Source organism: Crocodylus siamensis, chromosome 3, assembly GCF_052110815.1.
Source record: "Crocodylus siamensis isolate JL-2025a chromosome 3, ASM5211081v1, whole genome shotgun sequence".
In the NCBI taxonomy this organism is placed as follows: Eukaryota; Metazoa; Chordata; order Crocodylia; family Crocodylidae; genus Crocodylus; species Crocodylus siamensis.
Genome location: NC_143397.1, coordinates 123,270,208 through 123,287,347, shown reverse-complemented (window position 1 = coordinate 123,287,347; position 17,140 = coordinate 123,270,208). Strand labels below are relative to the sequence as shown.

General features: G+C 42.3%; 1 protein-coding gene across 3 annotated transcripts in view; it reads right to left on the bottom strand.

The window, feature by feature from the left end:
- LPCAT1 (lysophosphatidylcholine acyltransferase 1) overlaps nucleotides 1–17,140 on the bottom strand; it is a 71,432-nt gene that overhangs the window by 22,335 nt on the left and 31,957 nt on the right. For all 3 annotated transcript variants that reach the window (XM_090039118.1, XM_090039119.1, XM_090039117.1), the window contains exons 7-10: nucleotides 16,033–16,067; nucleotides 13,026–13,080; nucleotides 11,117–11,199; nucleotides 5,637–5,762 (exon numbers count right to left, since the gene is read on the bottom strand). In XM_090039118.1, coding sequence (XP_089895244.1) covers nucleotides 5,637–5,762; nucleotides 11,117–11,199; nucleotides 13,026–13,080; nucleotides 16,033–16,067 — 299 coding nt within the window. The remainder of the gene's footprint in view (nucleotides 1–5,636; nucleotides 5,763–11,116; nucleotides 11,200–13,025; nucleotides 13,081–16,032; nucleotides 16,068–17,140) is intronic.

Below are 17,140 nucleotides of genomic sequence, written 5' to 3'. Positions count from 1 at the left end.
ACCAGTTTGCATCCTTCCTAGTAAAGTCTGACTCTGCACACCCCAAAAATCAAAGCTTAAGAGCCAGGGAAGTTCCAATGATTTTTCATTACAAAGCTGAGATGGCAATGAGCCATGCCAGGAACAAGATCCTCCATGTGACCGTCTTAAGCAAATAGCCTGAGCAAAAAGGTCATAGCTATCTATTACCATTTTTAGAGACAGTGGGTGGGTAATAAGCACTGTTACCATGTATAGTGATCTACTTCAATACCCATAAAACTATAATCCCACAAACATGGGAGTTTACTGGGAGTTTAAAAAAACATTCCTACACTAGACAAAAAGGGAAGTGAAGATAACAATGAAAATGATAGCAATGATTTTAACTACAAATAAAGAAAAAAGCAAGTAGATAAGGGAGACACATCTGTTAAGAGTCCATAGCTTTTGGGGTTAACGGAAATAAGGAACCCTTGCAATGGTATAGGTCAAAAATACCAAACTACCAAAAATAAATAGCAAAATTATCAATAAAGCAAAAAAAGTATTCATTGAATAAATGTAGTTGTAATGATAAAATAGTAATTATGAGAGAGTTAAAAAAAAATCAACTATTAAAAATAATTTTTTAAAAATAAAACAGACTGAAGTGACTTTCAGAGGAACTCTGAACCAACAGTATATTCACTTTTAGAAAAGCAGGGAAGACTTTTTCTACTGGAGAAAAAAATTAATGCTGGGCTAATATTTAACACAGTGAGTTAGATGTCCTGCCAGGTGCTAACAGAATTATACCTAGCATCAGTTCAAGGGTGGGGAGAAAGAATATATACACATCTCTTTCTATCAATGTGGCTGATCAAAGTCTTAACTGAAGATGGTAAAATTATCAGTTAATATGATTTTATGAAAAACAGGTCCACTGAAGTTACCTTCATAAGGTTTCCATAATGAAATTTCAGTAAAACATGTTACTCAGGATAACATAAATATAATTAAAAACCAACACTATATAACAACTGATGGAGGACGTAGTAAATTAATTGGAAACTGACTGTATAATAAGTCTCGTAACGCATACTTAAGTACAGATTCACCCCAAATTACTATTTTGCAAGGACTCATCTAAAAGGAAGAAAAAACAACCTATGGATGACAGAAGATAGTACAAACTGGTAGACTAAATCAATGGAAAGGACCTCTTACGGTTCATACCTACCTACCATAGCAGGGGGCTAGTCTTAACAGCCTAGAACTATAGGACTCAGGTGGCAATTCCTATGTTTCAGGAACAGCTTAGAAAAGAGAGGTTGATTCCTACTGTTTTAACATAGCTGAACACCAGGTTGCATACACAGATAAAGAAATGAGAGGTCACTCATTACAGAACCTGGAGTTCTTGGACACGTGTTGTCCACATGCACATTCCACTCTTGATGCACTTCCCTCCACACACTCAACCTCTAAGACTTTTGTTAGCAGCCCCATTTGGCACACATGAACCCCGATTGGAGCAAGGACACAAAAGGGAAGTATATACCAACTTCACTGACTGCAGTTTCCTCTGAACTACACAATCCCAGGAACAGGTTACAAGGAACAGATTACAAGGAACAGGTAACAGTCAGGCTGCAGAATGTGGTTATGGACAATTAATCTCAAAGAAGAATTATAGTTAGTTAGATAAGAAATTTCTCAGTCACTGATGAGTACTTGTCTATGGGTATTTCACAGGTACAGCCAATTACTTCAAAGTAGTAAACTGGTTCAACCACAGGCGCGATCTCACAGTCACAGGAGAGCAGTGACTGAAACACCACTTTCCTTTGTGCATTGGCAAAAGCAACACATTAAAAAAAAAAAAAAATCAGGGCACCTGCACAGGTACTGCAGGCCAAACATTTCTGCAAGTGGCGAGTGCAAGTGCCTCAGTAGCAGACTGCACATATGGATAATTATGCCAAAGAGAATAAATTTCCTTCATTTGCTCTGGACATGTCTAATGTCAAAAGAGATCTGCCATATGAAGAGCAAACTGGTGGCCATACTGGAGAAGACACATGGTCTAGAAACACAACTATCAATGCTGCATAGCATCTGATCAAATGAAGATTTCCTGAGCAATTAGATTCAGTAAGTTTCCTCCAGAGAGGCTGTAAGCAAACAGAGGAGTGATAACAGAACTGGACAGCAAATCATACTAAAAAAAGAAAATACAAAATGGAATAGAAACAGGAAGCTTTTTAACCAGCTAGAAGCATCAAATTTATCAGATCTGAAGTGAAAGGTACTTATACACCCTATCTTTACACTTAGTTTAATGTACAGAAGAAAACTAGGTAAACAACGATGCAGCAACAGATTAAAAAGATGCCTGAGGGTAGCATATGGGAAGGAAGAACAAAGAAAATACTAAATACTAATAGTGACGTAGGTGATACAGTTAAGGAACACAGCTAATCTGGCTAGGAACTTGGTGAGGTCAGTAAGAAACAAGTGAAGTGCTTGTACACTAAATGCAAGAAGCCTTGGCACAAATGGAGAACCTAGGACTTCTGGTGCAGGATACTGGATATGAAGAGGGTAACAAACATGGTGGAATAGCAGAACTGAGACACAGGCATTATAGGCCATAAGCTAATCAGGGCAGATGAAAAAAGTAAAGCTGATGGGGTATCATTGCATGTTAATGGTGTGTAAAGTTGTGCATGTTAACAACTGTAAAGAAATAAGGAATAGCACGAATAAAACAGAATCCAATAGGGTCAAACTCATTATGGTGAAGGTATTAATGCCTTGTATCTACTATAGGGGTCCACAATGATTATCCCAGGGGCATGAAGACAACAGACACCAGCCACCAGCTAAGCCACCATTTTGTTAAGAAATACATCTGGAAATGATGCAGCTATTACAAACAGAGTGGGTGATTCTTCCCTTCATAAGCCATGCCCCATAACAGAGCTACTATCTGTACCTCCTCATCCCAATGCTTAGGGCTACCATATATCCAATTTCAAAAAGGAGGACACCTGTTGAGAGGGGGGTACATATGATTGTGGGAGGAGCAGTGATTTGCTGGTGCCCTGCCCCTGTTGTTGGCTGCCCCACCCTGCTCCGAGCCCTAATGCTGCCCCTTGCTTCTGACCTGCAGCCCTCCTGTCCCTGCTGGTGCCTGTCACTCCTGACCTGTGGCCCCTGGGCACTGCCAATGCCCCACACTTCCAACCCACAGTCCCCCACACCTCCCTGGCACCCCTCAATCCCAACCCACAGCTCCTCCAGCCCTGCCAGTGCCCCTCATTCCTGACCCACAGCCCCTTGCTCCCCTTGCCTTGCAGCATCTCCTGACTGCCCCACCCCTACAAGCAAGGGCTCTGGCCCCAGTGCCATTGTCATAGTTTCATAGTAGCTAGAGTCAGAAGGGACCTAGGTAGATCATCTAGTCTGACCCCCTGCCTTGGCAGGAAAGAGCACCGGGGTCAGATGACCCCGGCAAGGTGCTCATCTAACTTCCTTTTAAAAATCCCCAGGTTAGGAGCCTGCACCACTTCCCCTGGAAGCCGGTTCCAGGCCCTAGCCGCCCTGACTGTGAAGTAGCGCCTCCTAATATCTAATCTAAACTTACCCTCCGCCAGCTTGTGACCGTTATTCCTGGTCACTTCTGGCAGCGCACGGGGGAACAGGGACTCCCCCAATACCTGCTGATCCCCCCTGACCAGTTTGTAGCAGGCCACAAGGTCCCCCCTTAACCTTCTCTTGTGGAGGCTAAACAGGTTCAGGTCCCGTAGCCTCTCCTCATAAGGCCTGCCCTGCTGACCCCTGATCATACGAGTGGCCCTCCTCTGAACTCTTTCCATATCGTCCACGTCCCTCTTGAAGTGTGGCGCCCAGAACTGGACGCAGTACTCCAGCTGCGGCCTGACCAGTGCCGCATAGAGGGGGAGGATCACCTCCCTGGACCTGCTCGAGATGCATCTGTGGATGCATGACAGGGTACGGTTGGCCTTCTTGACTGCCTCCCCACACTGCCGGCCCATGTTCATCGTGGAGTCAATGACGACTCCAAGATCCTTTTCCATCTCCGTGCTGGCAAGAGGGGAGTTCCCCAACCTGTAAGCGTGGTGCCGGTTCTTCCTCCCCATGTGCAACACCTTGCACTTATCAGTGTTAAACCCCATCCTGGGCTTGCAGCTCCCTGCTTCCCCAAAAGGGTCCCCCCTACTCCCTTCCCCTGCTGGAGGGGCTGGCACCTCCCCCCTGCCCTGATGCAGCACCAGCGTCCAGACCGCTTCCCCTACCACCAGCAGGCACCTGTCACTCCTCAAACACCCAACCTCTGCCAAACCCATCCACCCGCCCATGCCCCCCGGAAGTCCCCAAGCCCTCCAACCCCTGCTCCCCATAGACTTACCTGAATCCAGCTGCTAGGGCTGCTCCTACCACCCTGCCTGAACGCATGCCGGCCATGTGCATGTACATGCGCACACAGCACCCCCTGCCTCCAATTGCCCTTCCCCTGCTTTCCCCAGCCCCAAGCAGCTCCTTGCTAGGGAAAGAAAGGTGGGAAGTGCCAGGAAAAACTTTGATGCTGAGCAGAGCAAAAACCCAGATATTTGTTTATATTTTTAAAAACCGCCTGGATGGAGATTGGAGGATCCAAAAAGAAGACATGTCTGGGAAAACCTGAACATATGGTAACATTACCAGTACCATGAGCAGTCCTTCTAAGACCCCCATCACCCTCTCCTATGAAAAGAAGAATTATTGGGAGGAGGAAAAAAACTGTTTCCTCAAACACAAAAGTTGTTAGGAGCTTCCCAAGCCATTCTCAAATCTCCTTTTAGATATCCCTTTACTCAATCTACTTCTAATCCTTCTGCTTCCAATTCACTACTATCCATACTATGCACCAACCAGACTGTAAATTGGGTGGCGTCACAAGTTACCCATCAGGTCCCTGGACTTCTCAATGTGGGGTAAGAAAATCCCATGTTTGCCCAGACTAATCTACAGAAAAGGCAAAAATGCCTTCCCAGAAACCTGTTTCTCCATAAGGAGTGGAGAGGGAGAATTACTAAAGGCAGAGTGGACCCCAAATAAAGCAAGGGCTTCAAAGTCTTCTCTTGAGTGCACAGAGCTTAAGTCTTAATGCTGTATCACAATGGTAACCAGACTTTTTGGTCCCAGCCACACAGGAATGGGACTCAATTCCTCCACACAGGACCAGTCTGGCTGAGTCCTGATCCAGCCATGTGGGGCTTGGAAATTCAGCAATGGGGAAAAGGTGGCAGTGTTAACTTCCATCACTTCCCACCACCAAATTTCCAGAGCTGTGGGGAGCACCGTGGGTCAGATTACATGGCTCTATCTAGTCAGTCAGAAAAAAGTCCATGGTGAGATGAAGAGGGAGAGAAGGAAATAATCCTTAAGAGAGGCCAGACAAACTTTCCCCGCAGAAGCTAGAAACAGGGCATTTGCTGAAACTAATCTCTTGTGTGGTATTGCTTGAAATATGCATTAGTATTCCTTGTTTGCAATATTAGCAGTTCCACTGTTAACAAAATATCTAAGTTGCGAGAGAGTGAAAACGAAATTACATGAAATAGTACTATAACAATGTTATCAAATAAAAATGAATGTGATGTGCTCACCCAAGACTTCTCACAAGCTTTGCAAATTCCAGGAGACAAGTGTTTGAAGGAAGACGGAGCTGTCCTTCAGCCAAAGCTAGACAGCAGTCTTCAAATGTGTAGTCTGTCACTGGAACTCCTAAGGCCCTTTAAAAAATAAAAAAAGAAATTCTGATATAGCACGTGTGATATCCTTTCACACCCTCCCCACAAATCCACACTATTGTAGTTCTGTACAGCATTAAAATGTTATAATAAATCACCTTCTATATCAAAGCAAAAAAAAAAAAAAAAGGAGCAGCCAAGAAAAGTGTAAGCACAAGAAAGGGGTTAAAAAAATACATTCTTTGCAAAGACAGGTCAAAGAAAGCCACAAAAAAGAATGTTAAATAAAATATGAAATCTGAACTTCCTCAATCATGACAGTAGAAAAAGAAATACTGGACTACTTTTATACACTTTCCATTCTTTAAGCATGTTGGTAGATAAAAATCAAAAGCAAAACAGTGGATGAAAGCTTAAATAGAATAAAATAAAATAAACCTTTAAAAGGTAGCATCCTTATTTACTTTGGAACACAACAATAAAACCATTTTGAAATTACTCACAAAACAACTGTACAAGTAGAACAACAATTACCTTAAGACGGTGTTAAAACTGTAGTTTACAGAACATCTTTTCCCAAAGATAAACAATATACAGTGAGAGAGATTATAGAATACAAATTACAAAAACAAGTGCAAAAGCTTGTTTGAACTTCCTACTAGTTAGGTTAGGGCCAAAAGAAAAAAAAAAAAAAAACACACCAGAAAATTAGAAGACCCTTATTTCAAAATAAATGCATTAAAAACTTTTTTGCTTCAGTTAGAGCTTGACCCTGTGAAGGTATCAAGAAGGGGTTTAAACTACAGTAGACCCCCAATTTATGTGATTCCGACTTATGCATGTCTCACATTTATACAATTTTTTATTAGGGTTCGGACTGGAAAATGCCCCTTAAAATGCGCGTCATTCGTGTATACATGCAAATGCTCACGAGATTCGCATATATACATGAACGCCTCACAAGATTTGCAGACAGGATCAAGCAGAGCTGTGCTGCCACTGTGGTAGTAGCATCTCAAGGTGCATAAGTGAGACACTAGATGTGCATCCTAAAAGCGATTCCACTGAGAAAAGAGGGAAAAAAGCTATGACTGAGGTATGCAACCCCTCACTAGTCTATTTTTTCCTATACGGAAAGTCACCCCAACATATGCAACTTCGACTTACACGAAATTTCCCCAAAACGCAATACTCATGTAAATTGGGGTTCTACTGTACTGTAATTGTTGACACTGCCCCATAAAACCCTGGATCTTGGGGGTCCTCAGCCCAATCCCCTGGATTGAAGTCAATACAGATCTTTCACACATTTGGGGAAAAAATGAAGCAGCCCACACAGGACCCTCAGTTCCCCTTTCCAGTCTCCTGCTGTCAAAGTACCATATCATATAATCTCTTTATGGATGGGTCAAGCTACTCAATAGGGCTGTGCGAAATTTTGCCGTCAGTTTTGTTTCGATGCTGTTTCGACTCATTTCAAGACTGAAACAGTGAAATAGAAACAAAACAAATATTTGTCGAAACAGCCACAAAACAAAACGAGGCAAGTCGAAATGTTTTGACTTTCGAAGCTGAAGCTGGGCTTGCCTTCAATGCCTGCAGGGAAAGAGAAACTGAAGTAAGGAGAGGGAAGGGGAAGCGGGGAAGGAGTGCTTTCATTATTGACTGTGTAGCTGGCCAGTGACTGGCAACCTTCCCTGGGGTCCCTTCCAACCCCAGGGCTCTGGGGGAGGGATGGAAAAATGGCAAAGAAGGCAGCATTGTTTAAACTGCCCTGCTTGGTTTCTGCCTTGGTGTCAGTTAGTGAGCTGTCTGTGTTCCAGCAGCTCAGCGTCAGACAACTACAGCTAGCAGCAGCACTGATCTTCTAAAGGATTCCCTACTTGCTACTTCCCTAGCAGGCCTGCAGTTTTCACCCCGCTCTGCCCCAAGACAGACAGTCCCACAAGCACCCACGTCACAAGTTTTGCCTGTCAGCGGCTAGAGGTGCAGGGCCCCAGAAGCCCCTGCACCTATCTCCTTGACAGCTGGCAGGCTTCATGGCCTCAGCAGGGGATATCATGCCTGCAGCTTTCACCCTGCTGCGCCTTAACACGCAGTGTCACCCATGTCACGAGTTTTGCTTGTCTGCAGCTTGCGGCACAGTTTCCGCCAAACCCCTGCACCGATCTCCTTGAAACTTGGCAAGCTTTGTGGCCTCAGCAGGAGCTAGCACACCTGCAGTTTTGACCTCACTGTGGCTTAACACATACACGTGACATGAGTTTTGCTTTCAAGATTTTGGTTTGCAGTTTCCTCGACCCCCCCTGCACCTATCTCCTTGAAACTTGGGAAGCTTCATGCCCTCAGAAGGGGCTATCATTCCTGCAAGTTTATTCCAAATAAGGCCATGACAAAGTTATAGTCTGTTTCAAGTTTCCCCATTATAGTCTATGGACGAAACGATGAAACTGTTTCGACAGAACGGAAAGGAATGGAACAGCAGTTTCGAATCAAAACTAAATTCAAAACAAAACGCTGCCATTTTGCACAGCACTACTACTCAATGCTACTCTAACTCCTGAAACCCATTACTCCCATCAGAAATCCAATCTAGAAGTCACTGCTCTGACGGTTAGAAAACTTCCACCAGTTACCAACCAAAACTTATTTATATATGGCTAGTTTATATTCATTTGCTCTCATGCCAATATTGCCTGTTATTTTCAATTCCATTCCCTCCCTTACAGCTCTCGCCCACTCCCATGTATAAACAGAAATCATATTCTCTCTCAACCTTTGTACTTCTAGGTTAAACTTGAAAAGCAGAAATCATTTAGTTTCCTCCCAGAACAGGATGATCAAAAAATGGATAAGCCCAATAGTCCTTTTCTGCGCCTTTTCTAGCTTGAATTCAGTTTTCCTGAACATGGGTGAACAAAGCTATATACTACTCCAGATGTTTTACTAGCTTCTCATACAAAGGCATTAATACTTCCCCCTCTGTTGGAAGCAGCTTGTGTGATGTAATTTAAGTTAGCGTCTGCCTTTTGGACCACACAGGTGGCTCATAAATCACCCTACAATAAATTGATATAGACAGGTCTCTCTACCCTAGCATTTCCAACTGCTGGGCTCCCTGTTTAACAGAGAAATTCTTGTTATTAGTCCTTACATGCATGGCACTGGACTTTGTACTACTAAATTTAATCCTATTTCTATCACTACAGGCCCAAAAACATCTAATTCTCACACTGTTTTCAGGCATTTGAAGACTTATCAAATCCCTCACCGTCTTCTCTTTTCCAGACTAAGTAACCATAATTCTTTCAGTCTTTCTGCATTGCCTCCCAGGTCCCCAATACTTTTTGCTGCTCTGTGCAAGACTCTTAGCAATCTGTACACATACTTCCTGGAAGTATAAGGTCCAAAACAGGACAACGGTCAAGATGAGGGCTCACCAGTGCTGAACAGAGCAGAAGAATTACTTCCCTTGATTTGCGAGCAACACTCCTGCTAACAGAGCCCAGTATGGGGATGGCTTTATTTATTTATTTATTGGTGCAATAAGAGCACACTGATTCATTCAGCTTCTGGTAAACTAACTCTAAGGTCCTTAGCTGCAATACTGCAGCCTAGCCAGTCATTTTCCAGTCTCTTTTTGTACATGAAATTATTGTGCCCTAAGGGCAGGACTTTGCGTTTTCCTTGCTGAATCTCATCTATCTACTCTTTGTCAATCTGGGTGCATCTACACAAGATGTTTACAGTGGAGTTGTCCAATTAGCTCCACAGTAAACATCTTAGTGTGTACATGTGAGGGCCTATTAGGCCACAGTAAACTAATGAACTCTGCAGCACTGCACGCATAGATGCTGATGTGGATGACTGGGGAGCGAGGGTGTTTACACCACAGTCAACTTCTCCTGGGTGCAGCATCTACATATGTGCCTAGGACTGCAGCACTTTAAGCCAGGCAGAGTAGCCCCAAGTATAGGGGCCCCAGGGAGGTGAAGTGAGGGGAAGGGAAGGAGGGTTGCCAGTCCCAGGCTCTGGGTAGTGTTGGGAGGTGGAAGGGCTGGCTGGGCCAAAAGGGTGCTAAAGCAAAGAGCTAAGCAGCAGGCAGCCCCCATACTTTAGCACCCTCAGCCCAGCCAGCCCATCACAGTCTACATGTGCATTTCAGTGCACATAAATATTCCACTGTAAGATAGTATGTTCCTTTACTGTACTACCCTATGGAGGAGTTAGTTAATTTACTGCGCCCTAATACTGCCACATGTGTAAATGGTGATGCTTTACTGTGGAGCCACTTAGTCTACTCCACAGTAAAGCACACATGTAGCTCCACCCTGAGTAACAGGAGTTAAAGTCTGTGTACTTTATAATATTTCTTGAGTCAAATGTACTTAACACTGCAACCCTACATTTAGCTTTAAGCAGTGACCAACCAGAAGCAAAGAGAGCTGCTATGTTCGGCACCCAAGCCCCAGGTATTCAAAGGAAGGCTACTCCCACCTCTAGCAGGGAGGCAGGATGATGCTGCTGCAGCAAAAGTTGGTACTAGATTTAACTAACAATGAGCTGGCTTACACTTCCCTAGCCCTGCAGCTGCTGCCAAATTTAGGCCTTTGAATCCTCATTCGCCATATAAAAAAACAAAAAGCTTGTGTTGTTTACAGGCCCAGGGAAAGAGTTAACCTAGCTCTTGGCAGTGACACTTCTTTGCAGTATCCTGCCCCTGGCTCTACTCTGCACAGCAGGAGGCTCAGGCTTCCCTACCTCCATTCTGACCACCACCCCCCCCACAGGACACAAACTATCAGGCACACTTCTGGGCACCTCCATTTACCCTGGAATAAGAATGGAAACATAAAACAACTATAGCAGAGGAGATGACCATTCTACAATGTTAAGTAGGGAGTGGAGGGAAATTTCTGTTTCTATGACCATGCTTTCAGGGAGCTGTAGCTTACTGTGAAGCTGGGTTTTTTTTTTAAAATTTCATTTCATTTCATGTCAGACTGATATCTGAGATGTTCGTCCATTTTAACTCAGTGTTTTCAAAACAAAAAAAATCTCATATATAGCTTAAACTTCAAGGAACATCCAGGTTTTTCTTATCATTTTACATAACATTTTTTCTGAAGTCCTAATACCATAACATAAGAGCAGTCATGGTAACATGTGAGGTACAAAGGAAGTCAAAGCACTTATAAGTTTTCATAGTACTTCCTCTCTGACAATCATTGCAGTTGATTAGCTGCCTCAAATAACCCAATACATTAGGAAGAAGAGTCAAGTAAATGGTGTTTTAAATGTAGGTTATATTCTATATGTTTGTCTGCACAGAGGCAAATATTGATAGCCTTCAGAACTTCTGTTTGATTCCAAAGTGAAAAATCAGGCATACTTACTCTGCCATTACCCGCCTGACATTGTTTGCATACAAAGATGGGTTCTTTCTTTCCTCTTCTGAAGGGATATACACAGGCAGAAACTGAAAACAGAAAACCAAATTATATCAAAATACATATACATTTGAAAACATTTGTATTATTACACTGTAGTGAAAAATATACGTAGCAGTCCTGCTCAGAATAAAATTAAAGCAGTAGTGTGGGAAGACAGCAATTTAAAAACCAAGATTTAGAAAACCTGATGTAATACACACTTAAAGCCACATCATAAGCTACAGCTGTCCATAATGGTATGGCTCTGTTCCTGCCCTCAGTAACACAGATTAGCTTCAACTCTTTTATTGACATGGGGTCTACCTATGTGTACTACAAATACCTTCTCCACTGCTCCTAGTGTAGCAGAAGAGAGAATGACCAAACTTCTACATCAGCCCATTAAGCCTTCCTGCCCCTCTGGACACTTCAACTCAGGGTCACCTGAAGAGTGACTCCTTAACCACAGTACAAGGCGAGCAGTGCAAAGATGAACTGTAAACATCCTTTGCACGAGGTGCCTAGCATGTTACACGCCCTTCAGTTATACACAAGGACGTGGTGCAAGATCTTTAGATAACAAGAAATATAACTAAAAGACTTTGTGAAAAGTAACCAAGGGGTGTCCCTTATGAAGCTATACAGAAGATGCACCTTAATGTATTTTCATAACAAAATGTTACCCTTTGCTCCATAGTTTGTATATTCAGTGCAGGGAATTCATTCGTCTATGGGTAGCAGAAAAAGTGTGGTAGGGCAAGGAGATGAAATGCTTTCTAGTTGAGTAATTCCAAATCGGACTCCATTGTCACTTTTTATAACTCAGCAGAATTCTGAATGTCTGCTTCCCATATTTTCTCTCACATACTCCCTTCCTCCACATGTACAGAAAACACTAGAAGATGAGTTGGGCTGAAGCAGTTAAATGTAGTTAAGCCCTGAAAAAGCAAATTGCAGATGCACAATATCTTTCTGAAGTATTTCTAAGTTTCTGCAACCTTACTGCTCAACTCTTCTAGTCACTACCCTGTTTGCAGCATACATCACAAGTTAAATGCAATTTATACAGAAAACAAGTATTAAACTGCTCATACTTATACAGCAATATTTTTTTTCCTCCCAGGTAACTGCCTAATCTCAACTGGCCAGAGGAAAGGGGTGTTTCTGGCTTGAGATACAGCTAAAACAACACACATGATAAAGCTTTAGACTGTTAAAGATCTTATCTTGGGCAGTTATGCCAGTGAATTTTTTTTTTTTTTTAAAACAAAATGAAGACTAAAAAACAGCATGAAATCCTATAAAAATCTAAGAATCCCTTTAAGAATACTTTTTTAAAAAGCTAGCATACAAACAGTACCTGTACTGAAAATGCACAATGCAAAGTTAAGGCTGCACATGAAAACTTAACTTTCAAATTTCCCCATTCTCACATGCTTAATTGTACAACTTCTTGTTTTGACTGAGGTATTAAAAGATTCTGTATGTGCAGAAAGAAATTTTGCATTTTTTCTCCTTCCAAAGAAAAATCTTAATATTGCACATTAATCATTGATATCTGAAAATAAGGTATCCATAGCTACCAAAGCACTTGGCAACTTGAATGACAATGTATCCTTTAAATGAAAATGCACAGCAGCCACAGAGGCAGGTTAGGAATTTTTAACTTTGATTTTGGGTAAAGCTTTCAGCTAGAAAATGTATGTATACTACATGTGGATGGTATTAAGCCTGCACTAGAATACAGTGCTGACACTGAAAGTCTCGCTACATATTTTTACTGTGTGATACCATTACTCTGCATATGTAGTATATAAAAGTATTTTTCCTTTTACTGCCTGTAACAAGACAGTATCGATACTTTTATACTAACCTCAATTTCCACAGAATTGTGAAACTGACACAAGGTAAGCCATAGTATTTCCATCCTTAAAAAAAAAACAAAACAAAAACAGAATTTTTGATTGTAGCAAAAGCAATGCACTGCATGTGAAGTTCCTCAACTAGCATTATATAGCTAAGATGCAAATTCCGAAAAAATGCATTTGGATGGCACTTTTACATGTATTACTAGTTTCTATAAACAAGTACAAAAAAAAAAATTTCACATTCAACAGATAGCCAATGATATGGGAAGTCTGAAGCAGTAAAAAAGTCACATTCCTTTGGGAATGCCTCCACTGTAGTATGACTAGTATGTACACAAACCATCTAAACATAACAGAAGTAGTAAGAAAACTGTCCAGTTTCATGCATGTATGCAGTTTGGGAGGTGGCAGGGGGGAAGGGGAAGGCAGAGAGTCAAACTCATAGTTGCCTACATTTAATGTTTTAGCCCACTAAAAGAAATACATACTTATCTATCTTGCTTTCCTCCACCACATTCAAAATAAAACTTAAGGGAAGCAAAAAGCATGCAGTGTGCAATTTAAGGATAAAGAAACCAACTGTTTCAGATGGTGTTAGCACCCAACTCCAGAAAAGGACATAAGGACAAAACTACTACAGAATAACTTATTCTCAGAATTACTCATAGTAAGGAGTAGGCATGACCAACTCTCCTAAACTTGACTGCTTGCAGCAGGTCTTAGTTATTACAATGCCTGACCACTAGGTGCCAGGGGAGCCAAAGCTTCACTTCCACCAAAAGATCTGCAACAAAATCTGTCAGAAGTATACGAGTTACTTCTAAAATTGTAAGTTTGTGTATATTGTGGTGTGAGGAGTTCTCACTATTTACAAATCTCTTGGACTCTAAAAAGATTGTCAGCCTTCATGGAAAGGAAGCTATTTTGCCTAGTAGCAAATGCCAACACAAAAGTTTTGTGCTGTTATGCTGAGAGAAAGTGATGCTCTGAGGAAACTTCAGAAAGTGCAGAAGATGGAAGCGCAAACAAACTGAGATTTTCCAGTGTAATGCACATGTGTTAACTTCAGCCTTCCTTCCTAGCTGCATTCAGGAAGATTATGGTTAATTCACTACATGCAAATTTACAGTAAGTTAATAAAACCGTATTGATCCAGGCAGGTACGGAGGCTAAGAATTAATGCGGACTTAATTCACAATAATATAATTTATTTTGTAAGTGAAATAAAATACATTTAATAAAAGGGACCTGAATTCTAAACAAGTATCTTTGACATTTAATGTGGTTTAACTCGAGCACGAGTTAATCCACGCTGTGAACAGATGTAACTTATAAAACACTTCAATGGGTGAGCCATACAGACGTCCAGGCCCCCTGACGCATTCCAAAAACAGCCAAAGTGCTCCACAAAAGTACCAGTTGAAATTGATATACTGTTTAAAAGTGTTTCACTTCCTGCCACATATGCATGCTTTCTGGTGCAGAACAGAGGACCCATGGATTCTCCATCAAACCCCACAGTGCTCCTCTCCTGCCCCTTTCTTCACAGAGCAGGTGAGGAAGAGATCGGGGAGAGAGAGAAGGGAGAACAATCATTCAGTGCTGTGGTCATCTGCTTCCTGCAAAAGATCAGGGACCCGCGGCAGCAGAAAAGCACGTGGGAGCTGAGGGCTGGAAAGCTGGAAAGCTAGAATCCTGGTTCTGGCAGCAGCACATGGGCAGGGGCAGGAGGGGCTTAGGATGGTGGCAGGATTCAAGGAGTGCTCTAAGCATGGGGAGCACCAGCACCCTGGTTGCTGACTGATGCCCCAGCATAACTGCTGCTGTGGTGCCAATTCTCCCTCTGGTTGCTGCTGCCTTCTCTCTTCCACCTAAGAGTGCCAGGAGCAATCAGGGTATCAAAGCCCTTAGCACTAAAGGCGTTCTCAAGGTCTGACCACTGCTGCAATACCCCTGCACTGCTGCCACCAGGATCCCAGTTCTCTAGCCCCCAAACTCTGTACACCTCTTTGCTTCAGTACAGTGTAGGCCAAAGTCATAGGAGAACACTCACAAGAACCAGCTCTGCTTCACCACCCCACAACCTCCCATTAAAAAAAAAAAAAGGGTTGCAGCCTGGGCAGCAATGAGCTGCAGAATAGCACTGACTGGTCCACTCCCCCTCAGGAGGGGACAGAGAGAGGAGCAGAGCCACAGTTCACCACAGCATCTTGTTGTGGCTCCTGGCTGGAGAGTTCAACATTGCATGCAGCCAATGGCAACTTTGAAGATCTCTAACTTAAGGGCACAACAGGCCCAGCAGCTGAAGTGCTACTCTTTCTTAGCCATCCAAAATATGGGTGCGAGTTTTATGCAAGGAAATTGATTCCAGCATTTCTATGAGCATTCCACACTGGGATGGAGGCATGGGGATGCTGTAACAGCTGCCAAGCCTGTGCTGTCTTTTTGGGCCCATGAAGGAGAGGCAGAGACCAGTTCTCAGCATTACTAACCCTCTCCTTCCAGCCCCAAAGTTCAGGCTTTAATCCCATCACAGCTACTGCCAAATTGGCAGCAGCATTTGAATCTTTAGCATTTCCTAAAGATGGCCAAAACATTCAGATGGCGATGCTAAGAAATGTGGAGATATGAAAGTTATATGTTGTGGGAGCAAAAGCAATCTGTCTCATCACATGCAGGTGGATCATATAACAATATTGAAATAAAAATGAAACAGGAAAACAAAAACAGTCCATAAAATAATCACAGCAATAGGACAAATGCCATTTAAGCTCGCATCGCCATGGACAGAAACAAGTGGCAGAAAACAATCCTAGTTTATTTCTAGATTTTTCCAGATGAGGTTTTTTTGTTTTGTTTTTTTTTTAAATGATGTGGCAATCAACAGGAACGACTCATTCATTTTATGGAATACCCTAATAACCAATAATGCCCATCTGACAGTACACTTGTAACACCAAGCTAATTTACGAAAGCAATCACAGCACACGGAAGAAGACATGATTGACTTACGCTCCTGGTCCTTGCCATGTCCATGTGATTGTGTCCTAAGAAGTGCAAAACAAATGCAATTATTTTCTCTAAGTCCTCATGAAGATAGCAATGAACCATTTTTAAAAAAGCTATTTCCGTTAGGAATAAACTGAATGCTAAACAGGAATAAGCTTACCTTTTATAAAGTTAAAAAACACAGTTCAGGTGTAATTCAGTGCTTACATACAAGAAAATTATGTTCATAGCACATTTGAAGACTCTTTGGATCCTTCAAAAGATGCCCACTTAAAAATATATACATTTAGAAAAAAGTTAATGCAATTCAGATGCTTCTTTTGTCCCATTAGATTTTTTTTTTTAAATAGGTAACTGCCAGTAAGGGTATAAACAGAAGCATATGAAAGAAAGAATGCAAGAGGTGACCCACCGGGTCAGACCACAGGTCCATGCCACCATGAACCAAATTTCTCTCACAGCAATGCAGTGCAGATGCTAATGGGATGAGCATTTAAGCAGGGCCTATCCCGACTGATTTGTCCCGTCCCCCTCCCTCTACAGCTTCTAACAACCAGAACGCTAAGTCTGGAGGTTGGAAAATGGAGTCTGTGTTATGAAGAACTTGAAATCTGAAAAAACAAAAAGAGCAAAGCAAATGCTGGAAAAAGATATGACATTAAAATCAATCAATCAATGTAATGAGTGGCGCACAGTTTATCATCAAAATACCTTTATTTCTAAGCAGCAAAACTGAAAAGTATTTTTACTACTACTACTGTGCAAAGGCCTTTATGGGTTGGCTACATTCTTTTTGGTTTTGCAGTAGAAGTGCACCTTGAAAAAGAATTTTAAAACAGGAGAGCATACAGTTAAAAAAACAGAAGACAATCCAAGCCTCAAAAAGGCACTGCATGAGTAGTGAGCATGAGTAGTGAGCAACCTGGGAGCAAGGTAGCAAAGACACGGTGATAGAAGGAGTGGACACAAGTGGGCATCATGTGTGTTGCAGAGGGAGGGAGATATAAGCAGTTAAATATGATAGGACTGGGATGACCTGGAAGGAAAGACTGGAAACTTGAACTTGATGCAAAGGAGAAAGGAGGGGAGTGATGTGCTGATAAGTGTTTCA